This window comes from Dipodomys ordii, unplaced genomic scaffold (genome assembly GCF_000151885.1).
Source record: "Dipodomys ordii isolate 6190 unplaced genomic scaffold, Dord_2.0 Scaffold86, whole genome shotgun sequence".
NCBI classification, from domain to species: domain Eukaryota; kingdom Metazoa; phylum Chordata; class Mammalia; order Rodentia; family Heteromyidae; genus Dipodomys; species Dipodomys ordii.
Genome location: NW_012267302.1, coordinates 2089694 through 2109098, shown reverse-complemented (window position 1 = coordinate 2109098; position 19405 = coordinate 2089694). Strand labels below are relative to the sequence as shown.

At 41.2% G+C, this 19405-nt stretch overlaps 1 protein-coding gene across 1 annotated transcript in view; it reads left to right on the top strand.

The window, feature by feature from the left end:
- Cfap70 (cilia and flagella associated protein 70) overlaps window positions 1-19405 on the top strand; it is a 92963-nt gene that overhangs the window by 71204 nt on the left and 2354 nt on the right. The window contains exons 18-22 of the mRNA XM_013025594.1: window positions 5656-5808; window positions 8765-8926; window positions 13387-13476; window positions 15796-15897; window positions 19340-19387. Coding sequence (XP_012881048.1) covers window positions 5656-5808; window positions 8765-8926; window positions 13387-13476; window positions 15796-15897; window positions 19340-19387 — 555 coding nt within the window. The remainder of the gene's footprint in view (window positions 1-5655; window positions 5809-8764; window positions 8927-13386; window positions 13477-15795; window positions 15898-19339; window positions 19388-19405) is intronic.

The following is a 19405-nucleotide window of genomic DNA, read 5'->3' as shown; positions in this document are numbered from 1 at the left end:
ATATATACAGTTAAAAAAAGAAACCCCTCTGTACAGTGTGTTCACAAAAAATAAAAATTAAAAAAAAGAAAATAGACTGAGATAGACCAAATCTCAGTGTACACATCAAGAAAATAGAGATAGATCAAATAAATAATTTCATGGTGCAACTAAAACTGCTAGAAAAGCAAGAAAAAATGTGAACCCAAAGTTACTAGATGGAGCAAGATAACCAAAATAAGAGCTGAAATTAATGAGATAGAGACTAAGAAAACTATTAAAATTAATAAAAACAAAAGGCTATTTTTTTGAAAAAATGAATAAAATCGACGGACCTCTGACAAGATTAAAAAAAGAAGAGAGGAACCCAAATCAGTAAGATCAGGGATGTCCTAGAAAAAATTACAACAAACATCCAGGACATCCAAACAATTATAAAGAACAACTTCCAGAATCTATACTCATTAAAGAAGGAAAACCTAGAAGAAATGAATGAATTTTTAGAGAAATACAGAATGCCCAAACTGAACCAAGAAGAGATAAACCAAATAAGCCAATATCTTCCAATGAGATAGAGGAAGTGATCAGAAATCTTCGAACAAGGAAAAGCCCAGGACCAGATGGATTCACTAGGGAATTCTATAAGACCTTTAAAAAGGAACTAATACCCATACTCCTCAGACTCTTTGAGAAATAGAAACAGAGGGAGCAATCCCAAACTCATTCTATGAAGCCAATATCACACTCATCCCCAAACCAAAGATCCAACATAAAAGAACTACAGACCAATCTCTTTAATGAACACAGATGCAAAACTTCTCAATAAAATTTTAGCCAGCAGAATCCAGAAACATACATTATGATCAAGTAGGCTTCATCCCAGAGATGCAGGGATGGATTAGCATACATAAATCATTAAATGTAATCCATCACATCAACAGATCCAAGGTCAAGAACCACATGATTGTCTCCATTGACACAGAAAAAGCTTTTTATAAAATACAATGTCCATTCATTTTAAAAGGTCTGGAGAAAATTGGAGTAGAAGGAACATTTCTTAAAACAATAAAAGCCATATATGACAGGCCAACAGCTAATATTATGCTAAATAGGGAAAAACTACAACCTTCTCTAAAATCAGGAACAAGGCAAGGATGCCCACTCTCCCCACTCCTCTTCAATATAGTTTTGGAATCCTTAGCCAGAGCAATAAGGCAATAAAAGGATATTAAAGGGATTCACATAGGGAAGGAAGAAATTAAGCTATGCCTGTTTGCAGATGACATAACGATCCCAAAAACTCCATTCCCAAACTCCTAAAACTAATAAACCACTTTGGCAAAGTACCAGAATACAAAATTAACCCCCCCAAATCAGTTGCCTTTCTGTACACCAACAATGTACAAGCAGAAAGGGAAATCAGGAAAACAACCTCATTCACAATAACCTCAAAAAAATCTAAGAATTAACCTAATGAAGATATTAAAAACCTATTTAGTGAAAACTATACAAGCTTAAAGAAAGAAATCATAGAGGACACCAGGAAATGGAAAGACCTTTCATGTCTTGAATAGCCAGAATTAATATAGTGAAAATAGCCATACTGCCAAAAATGATATACAAATTCAATGCAATTCCCATCAAAATCCCTTTACTGAAATAGAGAAAACAATCCAAAAATTCATATGGAACAACAAAAGACCTAGAATAGCCAAAGCAATTCTAGGCAAAAAAACAATGTGGGAGGGATCACAATACCAGATTTCAAGCTTTACTATAGAGCCATAATAACAAAGACAGCTTGGTATTGGCACAAAATACATCCAAAGACCAATGGAACAGATTAGAAGATCCAGAAATAAAATCACATACCTATAGTCAGCTGATATTGGACAAAGGAGCCAAAGACATACAGTGGAAGAAGCATAGACTCTTCAACTACTGGTGCTGGGAAAACTGGGTGGCCACATGCAAAAAACTAAAAGTGGACCCCAGCCTATCACCATGCACCAACATCAACTCAAAATGGATTAAAGACCTTAACATCAAACCTGATACTCTGAAACTACTGCAGGACAGAGTAGGAGAGACACTTGAACTTATAGGCACAGGCAGCAACTTCCTGAACAGAGTCCCAGGGTCACAACAAGTTGGAGAGAGACTGGACAAATGGGACTACCTTAAAATAAAAAGTTTCTGCACAGCTCAAGACATAGCAACCAAACTAGAAAGATAGCCAACTAATTGGGAAAAAATATTTACCAGCAATATATCACACAAGGGCCTGATATCCATTATAAGCAGAGAAGTCAAGAAACTAATCCCTCCCAAATCTAACAAACCAATCATGAAATGGGTAAGGGAACTAAAGAGAGACTTCTCAGAAGAAGAGATAAAAATGGCAAAGAAAGGGCTGGGAAGTTGGCTCAGTGGTAGAGGCTTGCCTTGCATGCCTGAGGCCCTGGATTCGATTCTTCAGCACCACATAAGCAAAAAGAAAAAAAAAGCCGGAAAAGGCGCTGTGGCTTAGGTGGTAGACCACTAGCCTTGAGCTGAAGAGCTGAGGGACAGTGCCCAGGGCCCAGAGTTCAGGCCCCACGACCGGACCCAAAATAAACAAACAAAAAAAGGCAAAGAAACACATGAGGAAATGTTTATCATCCCTGGCTGTAAAGGAACTGCAAATAAAAACAACCAGTCAGAATGGCCTATATCCTAAATTCAAACAATGACAAATGCTAGCAGAGATGCAGAGTAAGAGTAACCCTAGTGGACTGCTGGTGGGAATGTACAATAATACAACCACCCTGGAAAGCAGTCTGGACGTTCCTCAGAAAACTAAACAGAGATCTTCCATACCACCCAGCCATACCACTCCTAGACATCTACCCTGAGCAACAGGAACCAGGATACATGGACACATGCACCTCCATCTTCCTTGCTGCACTATTCACAATAGCCAAGATATGGAAACAACCCAGATGCCCCACTACAGATGAATGGATCAAAACATTGTGGTAGCTATATACAATGGAATATTATGCCACCATTAGAAAGGACAAAATAATGGCATTCACAGGGAAATTGATGGAACTAAAACAAATAATTTTGAGTGGTGTAAGCCAAGAGCTGAGAGACAAATGACACATTGTCTCCCTGAAGGTGGATGTTAAATCCAAAATACAAGGAGATATGAAAAAGTAAATAGGACTCAAGAAACAAAGGACCTCCGTTCAATTTGTCATGTCATTTCTGAATGACTCCATGTTTTTTACCACATATATGGTATTTGTGTGTGCGTGTGTGTGTGCGCACACACATCTTAGGGAAGCTAGGAGGAGGGCACAGAATCAGAGGGAAACAATTGAAAAAAATACAGTAGAGGGGCCCATCAGCTACACTGGATATTGATGAAAGTGAAGTAAGCAACTCAAGGGCAGAGATGGAAGGGAGGGAATGAGAGTTTGGAAAGAGGGAACAGCTTACACTAAGCAAAAGGAAAGAAATGTACATATCACCCAATGTGGAAGAAATAGTTGTATTGTCGAAGCTCATAGAATTCACAAACATTATAGACCATGATAATGACAATTTGCCTTGTGAAGTTTCAAATGTGGTTGTGACTTTAAGTATTAGTATCTCACAATACTGTGAAATTTGTGAAATTTATGTAATCACTTAATCTCAATAAAATTCATTTTAAAATAATGTTATCTAAAATGTAATTATTTTTCTAATCTGGATCCTTTCGATTCTAGCTTTAACATGTAACTTTTATAATAGTCTATTTAACATTAGTGTGACTGGGACTAGCAAGGTTGTACTGGAGGGCAGTCACTAATAGCACAGAAGGTGTGAGGTTGTGTTCTTTAAACTATTCAGAAATGTCCACCAAGCAAGACTATTTTTTTTTTTTTTGGTCCGGTTGTGGGGCCTGAACTCTGGGCCTGGGCGCTGTCCCTCAGCTCTTCAGCTCAAGGCTAGTGCCCTACCATTTGAGCCACAGTGCCACTTCCGGCTTTTTTCTTTTTGCTTATGTGGTGCTGAGGAATCGAACCCAGGGCCTCATGCTTGCAAGGCAAGCGCTCTACCACTGAGCCACCTTCCCAGCCCCTCTCACCTTTTCTTATGGGAACTTATATGAGTGATGGGATATCCTTTTCCCCTTCCAAATGTTGAACAATTGAAAACAGATAAACAATGCTATATGGGAGTGTTAGGTAGTGATTATTTTATTGGTAAAACTTGTCTAAAAATATGACTAATCCCACATTTGACTTAGCCATGCAGTCACAAGGAAAGCAGCTGGAGAATTGTAGCCTTTTATCAGAGGAGCCTAAATGATGAGGTCTGCCTGATATCTGGGAATTAAGAAGCATATTTGGGGCTGTGAATATGGCTTAGCAGTAGAGTGCTGCCTAGCATGCATTTAGCCCTGGGTTCGATTCCTCAGTACCTTAAAAAAAGAAAAGGCCAGAAGTGGCGCTGTGACTCAAGTGGCAGAGTACTAGCCTTGAGCAAAAGAAGCTCAGGGACAGTGGCCAGGCCCTGAGTTCAAGCCCCAACACTGGGGAAAAAAAAGATGAAGAAAAAGCAGAAGCATATTTGTGAGAAAGCAGCGAGAGAGACAGCAAGATCTAGGAACAAGGGAGCTGATCCTGATCCTGCAGAGCTCATACCCCCAGCTGAGTGGCAGGAAAGAACAAGAATTACAAACTGGGTGGAATTGGCTCACATTGAACAGGAATTTGTAGCATATTTACCTTTCCCGTAGAGTTAAGTAAGTCATTATCCCAAGTCAGAGAACCAGAGAGCAGTAGAAAAGCTGCAGTCACACCCTCCTAGTTCCCTAAGGAGGTGTGTTAGTGGAGGTTTCTACATCTTTTGTGAAGAGAGGACAGATGACAAAAGAAAGGTTTTCCCTCCCATTTACCAAGTTCAAGCTGACTTTGTCACATTTATGGGTTTTTTAAAGTTTAAAAATAAAGAATACCTCCAAATACAAAACTGGTAAACATGAACATATATTTCTGTTTCCAAGATCCCAAGTCTTGAATTTTGGCAGGACAAGTTTTACCTCGCCTTAAATTTCCTTCAAGGATAGCTGTCTGGAAATGTTACTGGTGTGTGTAAATGGGGTGTTGATTAGGTACCTTGGTTTGCTGCATAATAAACCTAATGAGAGGGCTAATCAAGAGGATGAATGAGGTTGAATATGGTTCAAAGGGTTTGTTTGTTTGCATGTATGAAAATAAAACAGTGAACCCCATTGAAATTGTTTGAAGGAGGAATGGGATCGGGTTGATTGAGACACAATGTATACATGTTTGCAAATGTTAAATGAAACCCTCTTATACAACTAATGTATGCCAGTAGCAAAAGGAAAAAAAAGTAGTCTAAAACTCTGTATGATGGCCATCAAGACCAGAATTGTGCAGTATTGTGGGTTATTCATGTCAACATGCCAACATTTGTTGACTGAGTAGTAGTTGGTGATGAAATATGAAGTGCTGAATGTGCTGAGGTTGAGGACAATCACTATGTTCTATAAGTATAAATCTTCAATCTATATGGTGCTCCTTATTATTTGAGTAAGACTACTTCAACCACAAAAGCTATGGGACTGGCAATATGCAGCCATTTCCATGCTCTTCATAAAATCTAATTTCCTTTCAGTATGTGCACAGAGTGCTTGCACATGAGCTACTATGTCCTCAAGGAGGCCCCAGCTGTGAGTATTACTTGGTGCTGGCCCAGACACACCTTCTCAAGAAGGATTTTGCCAAGACAGAGGAATGTCTTCAGCAAGCAGTGCAAATGGATTATCTGGTAATGGCTTTCACTAGGGCTTCTTGGTGGATGAAGGGAAAACAGGGCTCCGTTAAAGGTAATGATGCCAGCCAGGCATCGGTGGCTCACGCCTGTAATCCTAGCTTCTTAGGAGACTGAGATCAGAGGATCATGGTTCAAAAGCCATCCCAGGCAGGAAATTGTGAGATTCTTATCCCCAATTAACCACCAAAGTGGAAGTGGAGTTGGGGCACAAGTGGTAGAGCACCAACCTTGAGCAAAAAAGCTCAAAGACAATGCCTAAACCTTGAGGTTAAGCCTCAGGACTAGTATGCAACACACACACACCCCAAACTAAGTGAAGCCAGCAGGGCATGCTAATGTGTGCCTGTAGACCTGTCTCTGAAGTTGGTGGGAATCTGTGGTGGTCCTTCCACTGCAGAATAAGAATTTCTGAACAAGTCATGAAGTGAAATGTTTATTAATAAAGGAAAGCAAAGGGAAGGTGATATATACACATCCAATAATAGGTATGGGTGCATTTCATGAGAGGTGCCATGAGCTCTAACATCAGGTGCATTTGTGGTGAAAAGTGGTTGGAGGGTTAACTTAAACTTGCCTTAGGATAAGTGCTCCTCTTCATTGTGGACACCTCATATGCTTGTCATTCTTGTTATTATATTATTTTGATCCTGAGATATTAAGTCTGATTAGTTTACTAACCTTGGGTCATTACTAACTAAAGTAGGTTAGGGACATGGGTTATTCATGTTAGGCACTTGGTAACAGTCAATCAACTGTTGCAAAGTTTTGAGGTTATCATTCAAGCATTGAGCTATGGAGTCCAGATGGCCTTACAAATGAGAGGCTCTTTTGACCTAGGTGTCTGTATCTTGCTATACAAGAATTTGTTTTGTTTTGTTTTTATTTTTCAGGTACTGAGTTTAAGTACTCTATACTGAGACATGCCCCAAGTCATTATGCTTTTAGTATTTCAGATAAAGTCTTGATAGCTTTGCTTGGCTAGCCTCATACCATGATTCTTCTACCTCCATCTCCAAAGTAGCTGGGATTACTGGTGTGCCCCACTTTGCCCAGTCTGTTTTTGAAAGGGTGTCTCACTAGATTTGCCTGGGCTTGCCTTGAACTGTGATCTCCTGTGTTTCTAGGGTTTCAGGAATGTGCCATGATACCTAGCCTATACCAGTTATATATTCTCTCTCTTTTTCTTTCTTTTCCTCCCTCCCTCCCTGCTTCCCCTCCCTCCCTTCTTTCTTTCTTTTTTTGGTAACTCATGGGGCTTGAACTCTGGGCCTGGGCACCCTGAGCTCTTCAGCTCAAGGCTAGAACTCTACCACTTAAGCCACAGCTCCACTTCCAGTTTTCTGGTGGTTTATTGGAGGTTAGAGTCTCACAGACTGCCCAGGCTGGCTTTGAACTGTGATCCTCAGATTTCAGCCTCCTGAGTAGCTAGGATTACAGGCGTGAGCCACCCGCACCCAGCACCTACCTTCCTTTCTTTCTTCCCTTCCTCCCTCCCTCCCTTCCTTCCTTCCTTCCCTCCCTCCCTCCCTCCTTCCCTTCCTCCCTTCCTCCCTTCTATTTTGTCTTTCTGTTTTTCTTTCTGTCTCCTTTCTTCCTTTCTTTCTGTCAGTTGTGGGGCTTGAAGTCAGAGCCTGAGCACTATCCTTCAGCCCATAGCACCACTTCTGGTTTTTGAGTGATTAGTTGGAAGTAAGAGTCTCATAGGGACTTTCCTGCCCAGGCTGGCTTTGAACTGTGATCCTCAGATCTCAGCCCCCTGAGTATCTAGGATTACAGGCATGAGCCACAGGTGCCATGTTTATTCTTAGCTCTGGCTCTTAATTTCCCTAACTTGGCTCAGCCCCTGAAACCTGGGAAGCTGATGTAGGAAGATACTTGAATCAGGATTTGAAGTTTTGGCAGCTTGATGACACCTTGTCTTAAAAAAAATGGTACTATATCACAAGTAGATTTCTGGTACCAGTGAGGGTGGGGGTGCTAGTGGTGGTCATCAGTTGTTAGTAAACTCCTCTCTCTTTACCCTTCCTTTTGAAAAATAATAATGAATTTTGCAAAGGTAGAGAAAAATAAGGACAGATTTTTAGCAGACAGTGCCTTATCTAGTTTTCTATACTTCTCTATCCTGCTTAAGACTTCTATATTGGTTATACTTCAGTGCTTTCTTTCTTTCTTTCTTTTTTTTGCCTGAACTCTGGGCCTGGGCACTGTCCCTGAGCGGTTCCTCTCATGGCTAGCACTCTACTACTAGAGCCACAGTGTCATTTCCAGCTTTTTCTGCTTATGTAGTGCTGAGGAATCGAAGCCAGAGCCTCATGCATGTGAGGCAAGCACTCTACCACTGAGCCACCTTCCCAGCCTCACTTCAGTGTTTTTCTTAATAGTCATCCTCCAAAATCCTCCTTCTTTGAAAAATGCAAAAAGAGAGAGAAAGAGGGAGAGGGAGAGGGGGAGAGAGAGACAGAGACAGACAGAGAGAGAGTGGAAGGGGGGATGAAGGAAGGAAAAAAAGAAGTGGAGAGGGAAGATCTAGAAAAATACCTCCCAGTATATTTAAATGATCCTGTTTATAACGAGGTACTATTAGATTAGATTTACTAATATAAATGTAAATGTTCAATCAAAGTCATCAAAGTTACTTTGTGTGTGTGAGCACGTGCATGCATGTATGCATGCTGGTCTTGAAGTTTGAACTCAGGGTCTGGGCTCTAACCCTGTATGTGCATAAGGCTAGCACTCTACCACTTGAGCTACAGCTCTACTTCTGGCTTTAGTGGGTTAATTGGAAATAAGAGTCTCAAGGACTTTCCTACCTGGGCTGGCTTCAAAACAACATCTTCAGATCTCAGCCTCCTGAGTACCTAGGATTACAGGCAAGAGCCACGGACACCCATCAGATCAAGGTACTTTTAAATATGACTTCATCTCATGCATTATTTGTCTGCTTTCTCAGAACCCTAATGTCTGGGCTTTGAAGGGCCATCTCTATTTTCTGAGTGGAAATCATGTGGAGGCCAAGGCATGCTACGAGCGAACGGTTAGTTTTGTAGTAGATGCAACTGAGATGCACTTCATCTTCCTGAGACTGGGGCTCATCTATCTGGAAGAGAAAGAGGTAAAGGGTAGAGAGTGGGTAGTAACCACATAATCAGGCCACAGTCTAGGACCTGATAATGGTTCAAGTATTTATGTCCATCCTAAAATTACTAATAAGATCATGATGAAACTCCACATGAAAAGATAGTGCATTGCCCAACATCAGATAGTTCGTAATTCATAGAAGCAGGACTCAGACCCAGCAGTCTAAAACCATTGTTTCTGGTCTTTTCTATTATGCTACTAAGAAGTTACTAAGAATTCTGTAAATACCATATTAGTTAAGTATTTTCTGAACAGTAATAGAAACTGTGTTTGTAGTAGTAGAAATATTTTGTGCTTGACTCAACGAATAGAAAGTGTCCTGATCTCAAAAGGACGTCTCCAAACTTCTGTCTCAGTATATCACATTGGTCTAGCTGAGCTCACCCAGGCCACAGTTCCCTCTGACTTGACATCTGGTGTATTTTAGGAGGTGAGAAAAAAGCCAACTTTTTCTTATGGAAAATTTCAAATATATCCAAAATCAATAGTGGAATGAACTATCATGGGCCCCTCACCCATGACAGTGTTTGCTAACATTCTGATAAAGCCTTTCAACTCTGAATTTGCTCTCACTTTATTCCTTTGCCCCTGCTCAGAGCAGTAAATCCTTTCTTTATTTAAGGTAAATAACAATTATTCCACATAATGGAATTGGAAGGCTCACAAAGAGAAATTTCTGATATTAATATAAGCTGCATTTTCCCTTGCTGTCACTAGCTGATCAGTTCTTAGGCTATTTGCTGAGGGTAAGCTATAAGCCTATCTCTTACACTGGAGATATAAGAACTGAGCCTTGGGTTTTTTTGCCTTCCCCCTTCCTATCTCGGAGCCAGAGTGCTGTTCCTGAGCTTCTTTTGCTCAAGGTGAGTTCTCTGTTGCGCTCTACCACTTGAGCCACAGTACCATTTCCAGCTTTTCTGAGTAGCGTCACAGAGTTTCATGCCTGGGCTAGCTTAGGACCACCATCTTCAGATCTCAGTCTCCTGAGTAGGATTACAGGTATGAGCCACCAGCTCACGGGTCTTGTGGCAGCACACATGTTCTCCCAGCATGCCACAGGCTTAGGTAGGAGGACTACATGATCCCAGAAGTTTGAGATAAACCTGGACAACATAGGAGAGTCTTCCTCAAAACAAACCAACCATCCAGGTGCTGGTGGCTCATGCTTGTAATCCTAGCTACTCAGGAGGCTGAGACCTAAGGATCTTGTTTCAAAGCTAGCAGGGCAGGAAAGTCCATGAGACACTTATCTCCAGAAAACCAGAAGTGGAACTGAGGCTCAAAGTAGAATGCTAGCTTTGAGCAAGAAATGCTCAGGGACAATGACCAGGCCCTGAGTTTAAGCTACACAAACAGAAAAAAAATAAAAAAGCCAGACATGGTGAGTCACGTATATAATCTCAGCTACTTGGGAGATAGAGAGCAGAATCAGTTTGAAGCAAAGGTAGTGACACCATATCAATCCTCAATAAAAGAGGGGGGAGGGAGAGGAGAGAGAGAAAAGAGAGAATATGAATGAATGACTGAGAATGAATCTCTCATACCATATAACAACTAGGATATGTCCTGAAACTCCTGGGTTCAAATGATCCTCCTGGTATAGGCCCTACACAGCCAGCTACAAGCATAACACTTGTTTGTTCCCTGAGGTTTTTAAAATGTGGTTTGTAGAGCCTCTAAGGCTTTTTTTTTTTGGTCAGTCGTGGGGCTTGAACTCTGGGCCTGAACGCTTTTCCTCAACTCTTCAGCTCAAGGCTAGTGCTCTACCACTTGAGCAACAGCACCACTTCCGGTTTTCTGGTGGTTTATTGGAGATAAGAGTTTCTCGGACTTTCTTGCCCGGGCTGGCTTTGAACTGCGATCCTCAGATCTCAGCCTCCTGAGTAGCTAAGATTACAGGCGCGAGCCACCGGCGCCCAGCTCTCTAAAGCTTTTTTGGAGAGATTTTTTTTATTAGCAAACAGTTGCACAAGGGCGTTTCATTGTGACTTTTCTATGCATACTTTCCATCAACCTCACCCCCTTTATCAATCTCTCTTATCTCTGCCACCTTTCTTTTCTTTCTTCTTTCTTTCTTTCTTTCTTTCTTTCTTTCTTTCTTTCTTTCTTTCTTTCTTTCTTTCTTTCTTTCTTTCCTTCCTTCCTTCCTTCCTTTCTTTCTTTTTGTCGGTGGTGGGGCCTGAACTCTGGGCCTGGGCGCTGTCCTTCAGCTCAAGGATAGTGCTCTACCACTTCGAACTACACTGCTACTTCCAGCTTTTTCTGCTTATGTAGTGCTGAAGAATTGAACCCAGGGCCTCACGCATGCAAGGCAAGCACTCTACCACTGAGCCACCTTCCCAGCCCTCTCTGCCCCCTTTGTTAAGACAGTTTCAACAATTTTCATCTGTGCATATAAAGTACTTTGAATATATTTACCCTCATTCATCTTCTCCATTCAGTTTTCCCTCCCTCACTGAATGCTGCCCACCAACAGGGCTTGTTTTACCCCTCTATTATTCATATTTTTAGGGTATACTCATTGTACCAAGGGTTTACCATGGTATTTTTCATGTACATGTATTTTTTTGGGTCAGATGGGTTTGAAATCTGGGCCTCTGCACTGTCCCTCAGCTCTTCAGCTCAAGGCTAGTGCTCTACCACTTGAGCCACAGCGCCACTTCCTGCACGTGTATTTTAATCAGAATAAATGTAGATCCTCTAAGCTTTTCTTTTTTCTTTTTGGTCGGTTGTGGGGCCTGAACTCTGGGCCAGGGCGCTGTCCCTCAGCTCTTCAGCTCAAGGCTAGCACCCTACCACTTGAGCCACAGTGCCACTTCTGGCTGTTTTCTGCTTATGTGGTGCTGAGGAATAGAGCCCAGGGCCTCATGCATGCAAGGCAAGCACTCTACCACTGAGCCACCTTCCCAGCCCTAAGATTTTCTTTTAGTAATAAAGGAATAGCCTCATCAAATGATGAGGCTATGTCAAGTCCTCCCCTAGTCCAGGATTCAGTGTGTCACTACATGGTGTCACTTTTCAGTGAAAAATGGTAATGTCTATCTCATCTTGAAGAAAAAACCCAAATGCTACACACTACCTGCTAAGCTTCCAGGGCCAATGACTAAGCTAATGGTCTACCAGGTCATACCAGCGATTTGGAACTATTTTAACAATGTGTACATTTTTCGTGCTGGACCCCGTCTTAATTTAACCAATGTCTGTACCCCTGAAGATGGCCAAAGCTGTACTCAGTGCTGTCTTCCCACAGCTGCTATGGAATCTTTCTTCTTCTCCTCTTCCTCCTCCTCTTCCTCCTCCTCCTCTTCTTCTTCTTTTTCTGTTGTTATTCATAGGGCTTGAACTCTGGTTCAGCAACTGTGGTTGCTGAAGCCTTTCTATATAACTCCTTACCTCAACTCTCCAGACTATAAATCTTTAGGAACTGCTTCCAGGTAAAAGTCTGACCTTTTATTTGACCAGCTTATCTCCTCTCGCTAGTCTTTTAATACCTCCCTTAAAGTAGACATGAAAATCAGTGCAAGAGTTACTCAACTTAAATTGCCCTGGTACAAAAACTATCCAGAAGCCTCATGATTATCCTTCCAATACAGTGCTTGAAGTTTCCAGAACAGTTTCTTAATGGTAATGGGTTTTAGAGCCCAGACCCAAAGTCTTAAAGTTCCACATTAGGTGGAACTTTTGGTATTTGGTATTTGCCTTCAAATACCGAATGTAAAGAGACATGGAGGACAAAGAAAGAGGAATGAAGCCAGGTGCTGGTGGCTTATGCTTGTAATCCTAGCTGCTCAAGAGGCTGAGATCTGAGGATCATGATTCAAAGCCAGCTGGGGCAGGAAACTCCATGAGATTCTTATCTCCAATTAACTACCAGAAAACCGGAAGTGGTGTTGTGGTTCAAGTGGTAAAGTGCTCACCCTGAGCTGAAGAGCTTAGGGACAGCACCCAGGCCCAGAGTTCAAGCCCTATGACCAACAACCAAAAAGAAGAAGAAGAATGATTCCATAGCAGCTGTGGGAAGATAGCACTGAGTACATCTTTGGGCCATCTTCATTGGTTAAATTAAGATGGGGTCAAGCATGAAAAACGTACATATTGTTCAAATAGTTCCAAATCACTGGTGGACCATTAGCTTAGTCTTTGGTCCTGGAAGCTTAGCAGGTAGTGTGTAGCTTTTGGTTATTTTCTTCAAGATGATGAGATATACTTGCCTGTTTGAGGAGCAGCTTATGTCTTTCATTGCAAGATGGTTATTGGTGAATACTGTTGTTCCTGGGCCCTAGGTAGTTATAAAGTGCCTGCAGCAGGGAATAGCTCAGATCCAAGAGCAGAGATGCCGGTTGGAGAAAGGGTCAAGTATCTAGCTTTCAGTTCATTCACACATTCTGCAAAAGCATCTTTTAAGTTGCCTCTTACAGTACTTTCTTTTGACAGTATGAAAAAGCCAAGAAAACCTACATGCAAGCCTGTAAGAGATCACCTTCATGCCTTACCTGGCTAGGAGTGGGAATTGCCTGTTACCGGGTAAGATAAAGAGGCCTTGATACTGGGTCTATGCACACCAAAGACCTCTATCTCTTCATCTTCCAGGCACATGCAGAGTTTGTGATGCAGGTGAAAGATCAGTCTGCTCTAACGGATGAAAAGTTACTTTTTATCCTTCACGAACTGAAGAGCAATCTGAACTAGAAAAGTAAAATATTCTTAAAACATCATACAAAAATTTGAACCAAGAAGCCAATATCAAAAATATTTCATGTAGCTGGGTTCTGGTAGTTCATACCCATAATCCTTCTACTCAGGAAGCTGAGATCTGAGGATTGTGGTTCAAAGCAAGCCTGGGCAGGAAAGTCCATGAAACTCTTATCTCCAATTAACCACCAAAACCTAGAAGTGGCATAATGCTAGCTTTTAGCACAAAAGCTCAGGGATAATGCTCCGGCCCTGAGTTCAATTCCCAGGACTGGCATATACACACATACTTTGTTTTTGCCAGTCCTGGGGCTTGAACTCAGGGTCTGGGCACTGGGCACTGTTCAAGACTAGCACTCTCCCCACTTGATTGTTTGTTTGTTTGTTTTTGGGTGCGGTCTTGGGGCCTGAATTCTGGGCCTTGGTGCTGTCCCTCAAGCTCTTCAGCTCAAGGCTAGCGCTCTACCACTTGAGCCACAGCGCCACTTCTGGCTTTTTTCTTTTTGCTTATGTGGTGCTGAGGAATCGAACCCAGAGCCTCAGGCATGCAAGGCAAGCACTCTACCACTGAGCCACCTTCCCAGCCCCTCTCCCCACTTGAGCCGCAGCACTATTTCTGGCTTTTTCTGTTCATGTGGTACTGAGGAAGTGAACCCAGGGCTTCATGCATGCTAAGAAGCACCCTGCACTAAGCCACATTCCAAGCTCCCCATTTTTTTTATATCAACTCTTTTGTGATCTTTTCTATAAGAAAAAGATGATATCTCCTCTTCCTCATTGCTGGCTTTTTTTAAACTATAAAGGTAATAATACATTTTCATTGTCAATAATTTTTGAATTTTATAAATGGTAGTTTTAACAAAGAGAAAAAAAAAACAGAGCTGTTGCTATTATGTCCAAGTAATCTTTCCCTATTCTTCAGGTCCTGGGTGCTGTCCCAGAGCCTCTTTGTGCTCAAGGTTAGCGCTCTACCATTTCAGCCACAGCGCCACTTCCCTTTTGAGTGGTTAGTTGGAGATAGGAATCCTATGGGGATTTTCCCGTGCAGGCTGGCTTTGAATCATGATCCTCAGATCTCAGCCTCCTGAGTAGCTAGGATTACAGGTATAAACCACTAGCACCTGGCTATATTTAGCTTTTTATTTTTTAGCACCTTAACATACTAGCAATGCATAAATCTCTGTGTGTGTGTTTGTGTGTGTATGCACATGCGTGCTGGTCATGGACTTTGAACTCTGGACCTTGTTGCTCTTAGATTTTGTACTCAAGCCACAGCTCCACTTTTGGCTTTTTGTAGTTAATTGGAGCTAAGGGTCTCATGGACATTCCTGCCAGGTCTGGCTTGGAACCTCAATCCTCAGATCTCATCTTCCTGAGTAGCTAGAATTATGGGTGTGAGCCACTGGTGCCCAGCCATAGCAAGGCATAAATCTTAGCACATGTAGGCAGACTGAATAAAGAATCAGTGTCTTAGAGAAATTTAAAGTGTGACATAGAGTATATGCCCGACCAAAAGGCTAGTTTGTGTCTTATTTTAAGCTTAGAAACTCATCATTTTCCCCTTTTGAAACAAAACAAAGAAGTCACTTTACTGGGGAAGGAGAGAACCTTAGTCTTTCCTTAGGTGGCCTTTTAGAAAGGAGAACAGTGATGATCTCCAAGTTCCCAGAGTTACGGGAGCACCCTGGAGACCATGAGTATGTCATTAACAGCTCAGGATTTGGCTATTAATAATTGATGGTAGGGGAAAGAAAGTTTTCCTAGAGAACAGTATTTTGATAGACATCAAAAAATCCCTAAAAACATATCTGGCAGCCCACGGCAGCACATCTGACGTAGATTTCCAACTCTGACACCTACAAATTTCCTCATGGGGCCACTGTGAAGGAAGAAGAGAGATTCATAGATGGAGGGTCTAAGAAACAGGGTTCTAGATTCTCCTCCCTGGATTTTTAAGCAGAGAGGTTCTGCTTTTAATGTACCACCATAGAAGATTTTGTTTAAACAAAGTTCTGATGCTAGAAATAGAAAAAGTTGAAGATGATTGGCATAGGCCATAAACATCTGCTACTTGGATATAGTGGATTCAGCTAGGCTGGCTTAAGTGAAAACCACTGTGCATTACAATTCATGTCTCCTTTTTCTTTCAAGCTGGAGGAGCTCACAGAGGCTGAGGATGCTCTTTCTGAAGCCAATGCATTAAACAACTACAATGCTGAAGTATGGGCATATCTGGCTCTGGTCTGCCTAAAAGTGAGTACTCTTTTTTTTTTTTTTTTGCTGGTCCTGGGGCTTGAACTCAGGGTCTGAATGCTGTCCCTGAGCCTCTTTGTGCTCCAAGCTGGTGCTTTATTACTTGAGCCACAGTGCCACTTCTAGTTTTTTTTTTTCTGAGAAGTTTATTGGAGATAAGAGTCTGATGGACTTTCTTGCCTGGCATGACTTTGAACTGTGATCCTCATTCAGATCTTAGCCTCCTGAGGAGCTAGTATTACAAGCATGAACCACCAGGTCCAGCTGTGAGAACTCTTTTTTTTAAAATTTTTTTATTGTAAAGATACTATACAGAGGGTTACAGTTACATGAGCAAGGTAATGAGTACACTTCCTATTGAGCATTGTTACTCCCTCCATTGTTTTCCCCCTACCATCCCTTCCCTCCCTACCTTCCCCGAGGTTCTATTTTTTTGTTTTTGTTTTTATTGTGATTAAGTGATTACATAATTTCCCAAATTTCACAGTATTGTGGAATAATGATGCTCATTTAAAGTCACAAGTTCATTCTAACTTTCCTGGAGCAAATTGTCTATCACAGTCTATAACATATAACGTCGTACACATATACACCATACATGTGATCAGCAGCATGGGGATATTTAGTAGTGGTTCGACCAGATGAGTGGGAGTTCTTTGTTTCTTAAGTCCTGTTAATTTTATCGTATCACCTAACATTTTGGATTTAGCATCCACTTATCAGTGAGAACTCTTAATAACCCTTACATAATCTTTTTAGGGGACACAGATGAAAGACCAACTAAGTGAGACATCTACTAATGCATATCAATAATGCATAATAACATACACAGTATAAATGAAATTTTATGAGCTCTAGATCTGGCCATTTGAAACCAAAAGAAAGACTTAATCCTGGGTATTCTCACTTGGAATGTGCTGAGAAGCCATATATTCAGATGTGTTTTTGCTAGAAATGATGCTCTAAAAATGGGAGTAATATTGTGTCAGAATGAAAACCCAGTGAAGAATTAGCAAAAAGAATGCTCTGTGAGTCTCTGAATCATTTATTCTTATTGAACTCCTTCATCTAGAAGGAAAATATCACAATGAAACCCCTTAAAATACACATTAAGTTAATGTTTTAAATAAAAAGTTTAAGTATGATTTACTAATATTGGTGAGGAATTCCTATTGGTAGTCAAGAGCAGTGTACCATTCAGCAAAATGCCAGTCTAGATATGTTCCAAAGGGTGAAAACATGAACTTATGTCCAAGAATGTTCACTGCAAGAATATTCACGAAAGCAAAAAACCAAAATGCAACAAAACAAAAAACAACCATCTCCTATTTTTCAATATTAATTTACCTATTCTGGTTGCTCACATTATTTGTGCCTCTACCTGTATGGCAGAAAGGAACCAAAGGCAATAAAGCTGGAAGAGAAGGTATGACGGAAAATATCCCTAGCAATTCAGTGATCTCCAGGGAGGGATATTTCTAAATGTGAATATTGTAGGAAGTAAGAGTTTGGAGTATGAAAGTTTTATGGTATAGCAAATTTCATATGGACTAGAACTGATCAGGAAATTGGACTAGATACTCATTCTTTTTTTTTTTTGGGGGGGTCCAGTCATGGGGCCTGAACTCTGGGCTTAGGCACTGTCCCTCAGCTCTTTAGCTCAAGGCTAGTGCTCTACCACTTGAGCCACAGCGCCCTTCCGGCTTTTTTCTTTTTTGCTTATGTGGTGCTGAGGAATCGAACCCAGGGCCTCAGGCATGCAAGGCAAGTGCTCTACCACTGAGCCACCTTCCCAGCCCTGGACTAGATACTCATTCTTACAGTACAGGTATTTTGTATTTTTATATTTACATACTTTAAGCTTTCCCAATTAGCTGTGTATATGCTAATGTATAAACTTTGGAGTATAATAATGAATTTATGCCATCTCCTTTAACTCTTTGCATATTTATTATTTATTTTTGTTGGTCCTGGGGCTTGAATTTGGGGCCTGACCATTGTCCCTTAGCTCTTTTGCTTAAGAATAGTGCTCTACCATTTTGAGCCATAGCACCACTTTTGGGATTTTTCTGGTGATTAATTGGAGATAAGAGTCTTACCGACTTTCTTGTCCAGGCTGGCTTTGAACCTTGATCCTCAGATCTCAGCCTCCTGAATAGGTAAGATTACAGGAGTGAGCCACAAGTGTCTGGCTTGGAGGAGTGTTTCATGTGAGGAATAATATCAGCAAGAGTACTTAGTGGCCTCATCTTATATCCATATCTTCATGGTGGAAGCATCCTGTTATTTTCTCTTTCTAACATATATAGGTAGGATAAAATGTGCTAGGTAAAAACTTGGACTCTGGAGCCAGACTTCATTGTTTTGAAACTGGATCTTCCTCTTTGTACTTTAATAACCCTAGCAAGCCATTTATCCTGTGTTTAGGTTTCTCTTTTATCCTGGAATGATATAAAATAATTATTTCCTATGTCTTAAGGATTAAAAGTGAGCCTATATAACACACTGAAGGCTTCATCATGAAAACAATATGAATCAATTAAGTACCATATTTACTATTATTGATGAAATTGCTTCAGTCCAAGAGGAAGAAATGATTCATGGTGCTTTTATTTATTTATTTACTTATTTATTTTTAAAAGAGAGGCCAAATTGTTCTGAAGTTTTCTAAAATGGATTATTTGTGTGTGTGTGTGTGTGTGTGTGTGTGTGTGTGTGTGTGTGTGTGTGTATGAGAGAGACAGACAGACAGACAGTGAATGAATATTGGGGGCTTGAACTCTAGGCCTTTGCTCATAGCTGGTTCCCTACCACTTAAGCCATGCCACCACTCTTGGCTTTTTTCCTCTAGAAAATTCTAGGTGTCCCAGATTTAGCTGCCTGGGCTGGCTTTGAACCTTGATTTCTCAGATCTTAGCATCCTGAATAGCTAGGATTATAGATATGAGCCACTGGTGCCCTGTGAAGGAGGGATTAAAATATAAATATAAATAAATAAACACACACACATACACACACACACACACACACACACACACACACACACACACACACATATATACACACACACATTGTCTTTTCCTTTTTTTTTGCCAGTCCTGGAGCTTGAACTCAGGGCCTGGGCACTGTCTCTGAGCTCTTTTTTTGCTCAAGGCTAACACTCTTACCACTTGAGCCACTGCACCACTTGCGGATTTTTCTGGTTCTGTGGTACTGAGTAATGGAAGCCAGGGCTTCATGCATGCTAGGCAAGCACTCTAAGCCACATTCCCAGGCCTGGGTTTTTCCTCTTTTATTTTCCTGCTTCTACTTTGAATTCAGAGGATCTTAACTACGAAAGCATTACCCGCTGTACTAGGTAAAAACACTTGAGGCAATGTACTTCCAGTGGTGTGGTAATGTTTATATGTCATCATCACCAGCTGTTGTACTTCTTTTTCAGAATGGCCGGCAACTGGAAGCTGAGCAGGCCTACAAGTACACGTTAAAGGTATGAGACAGATGCTTT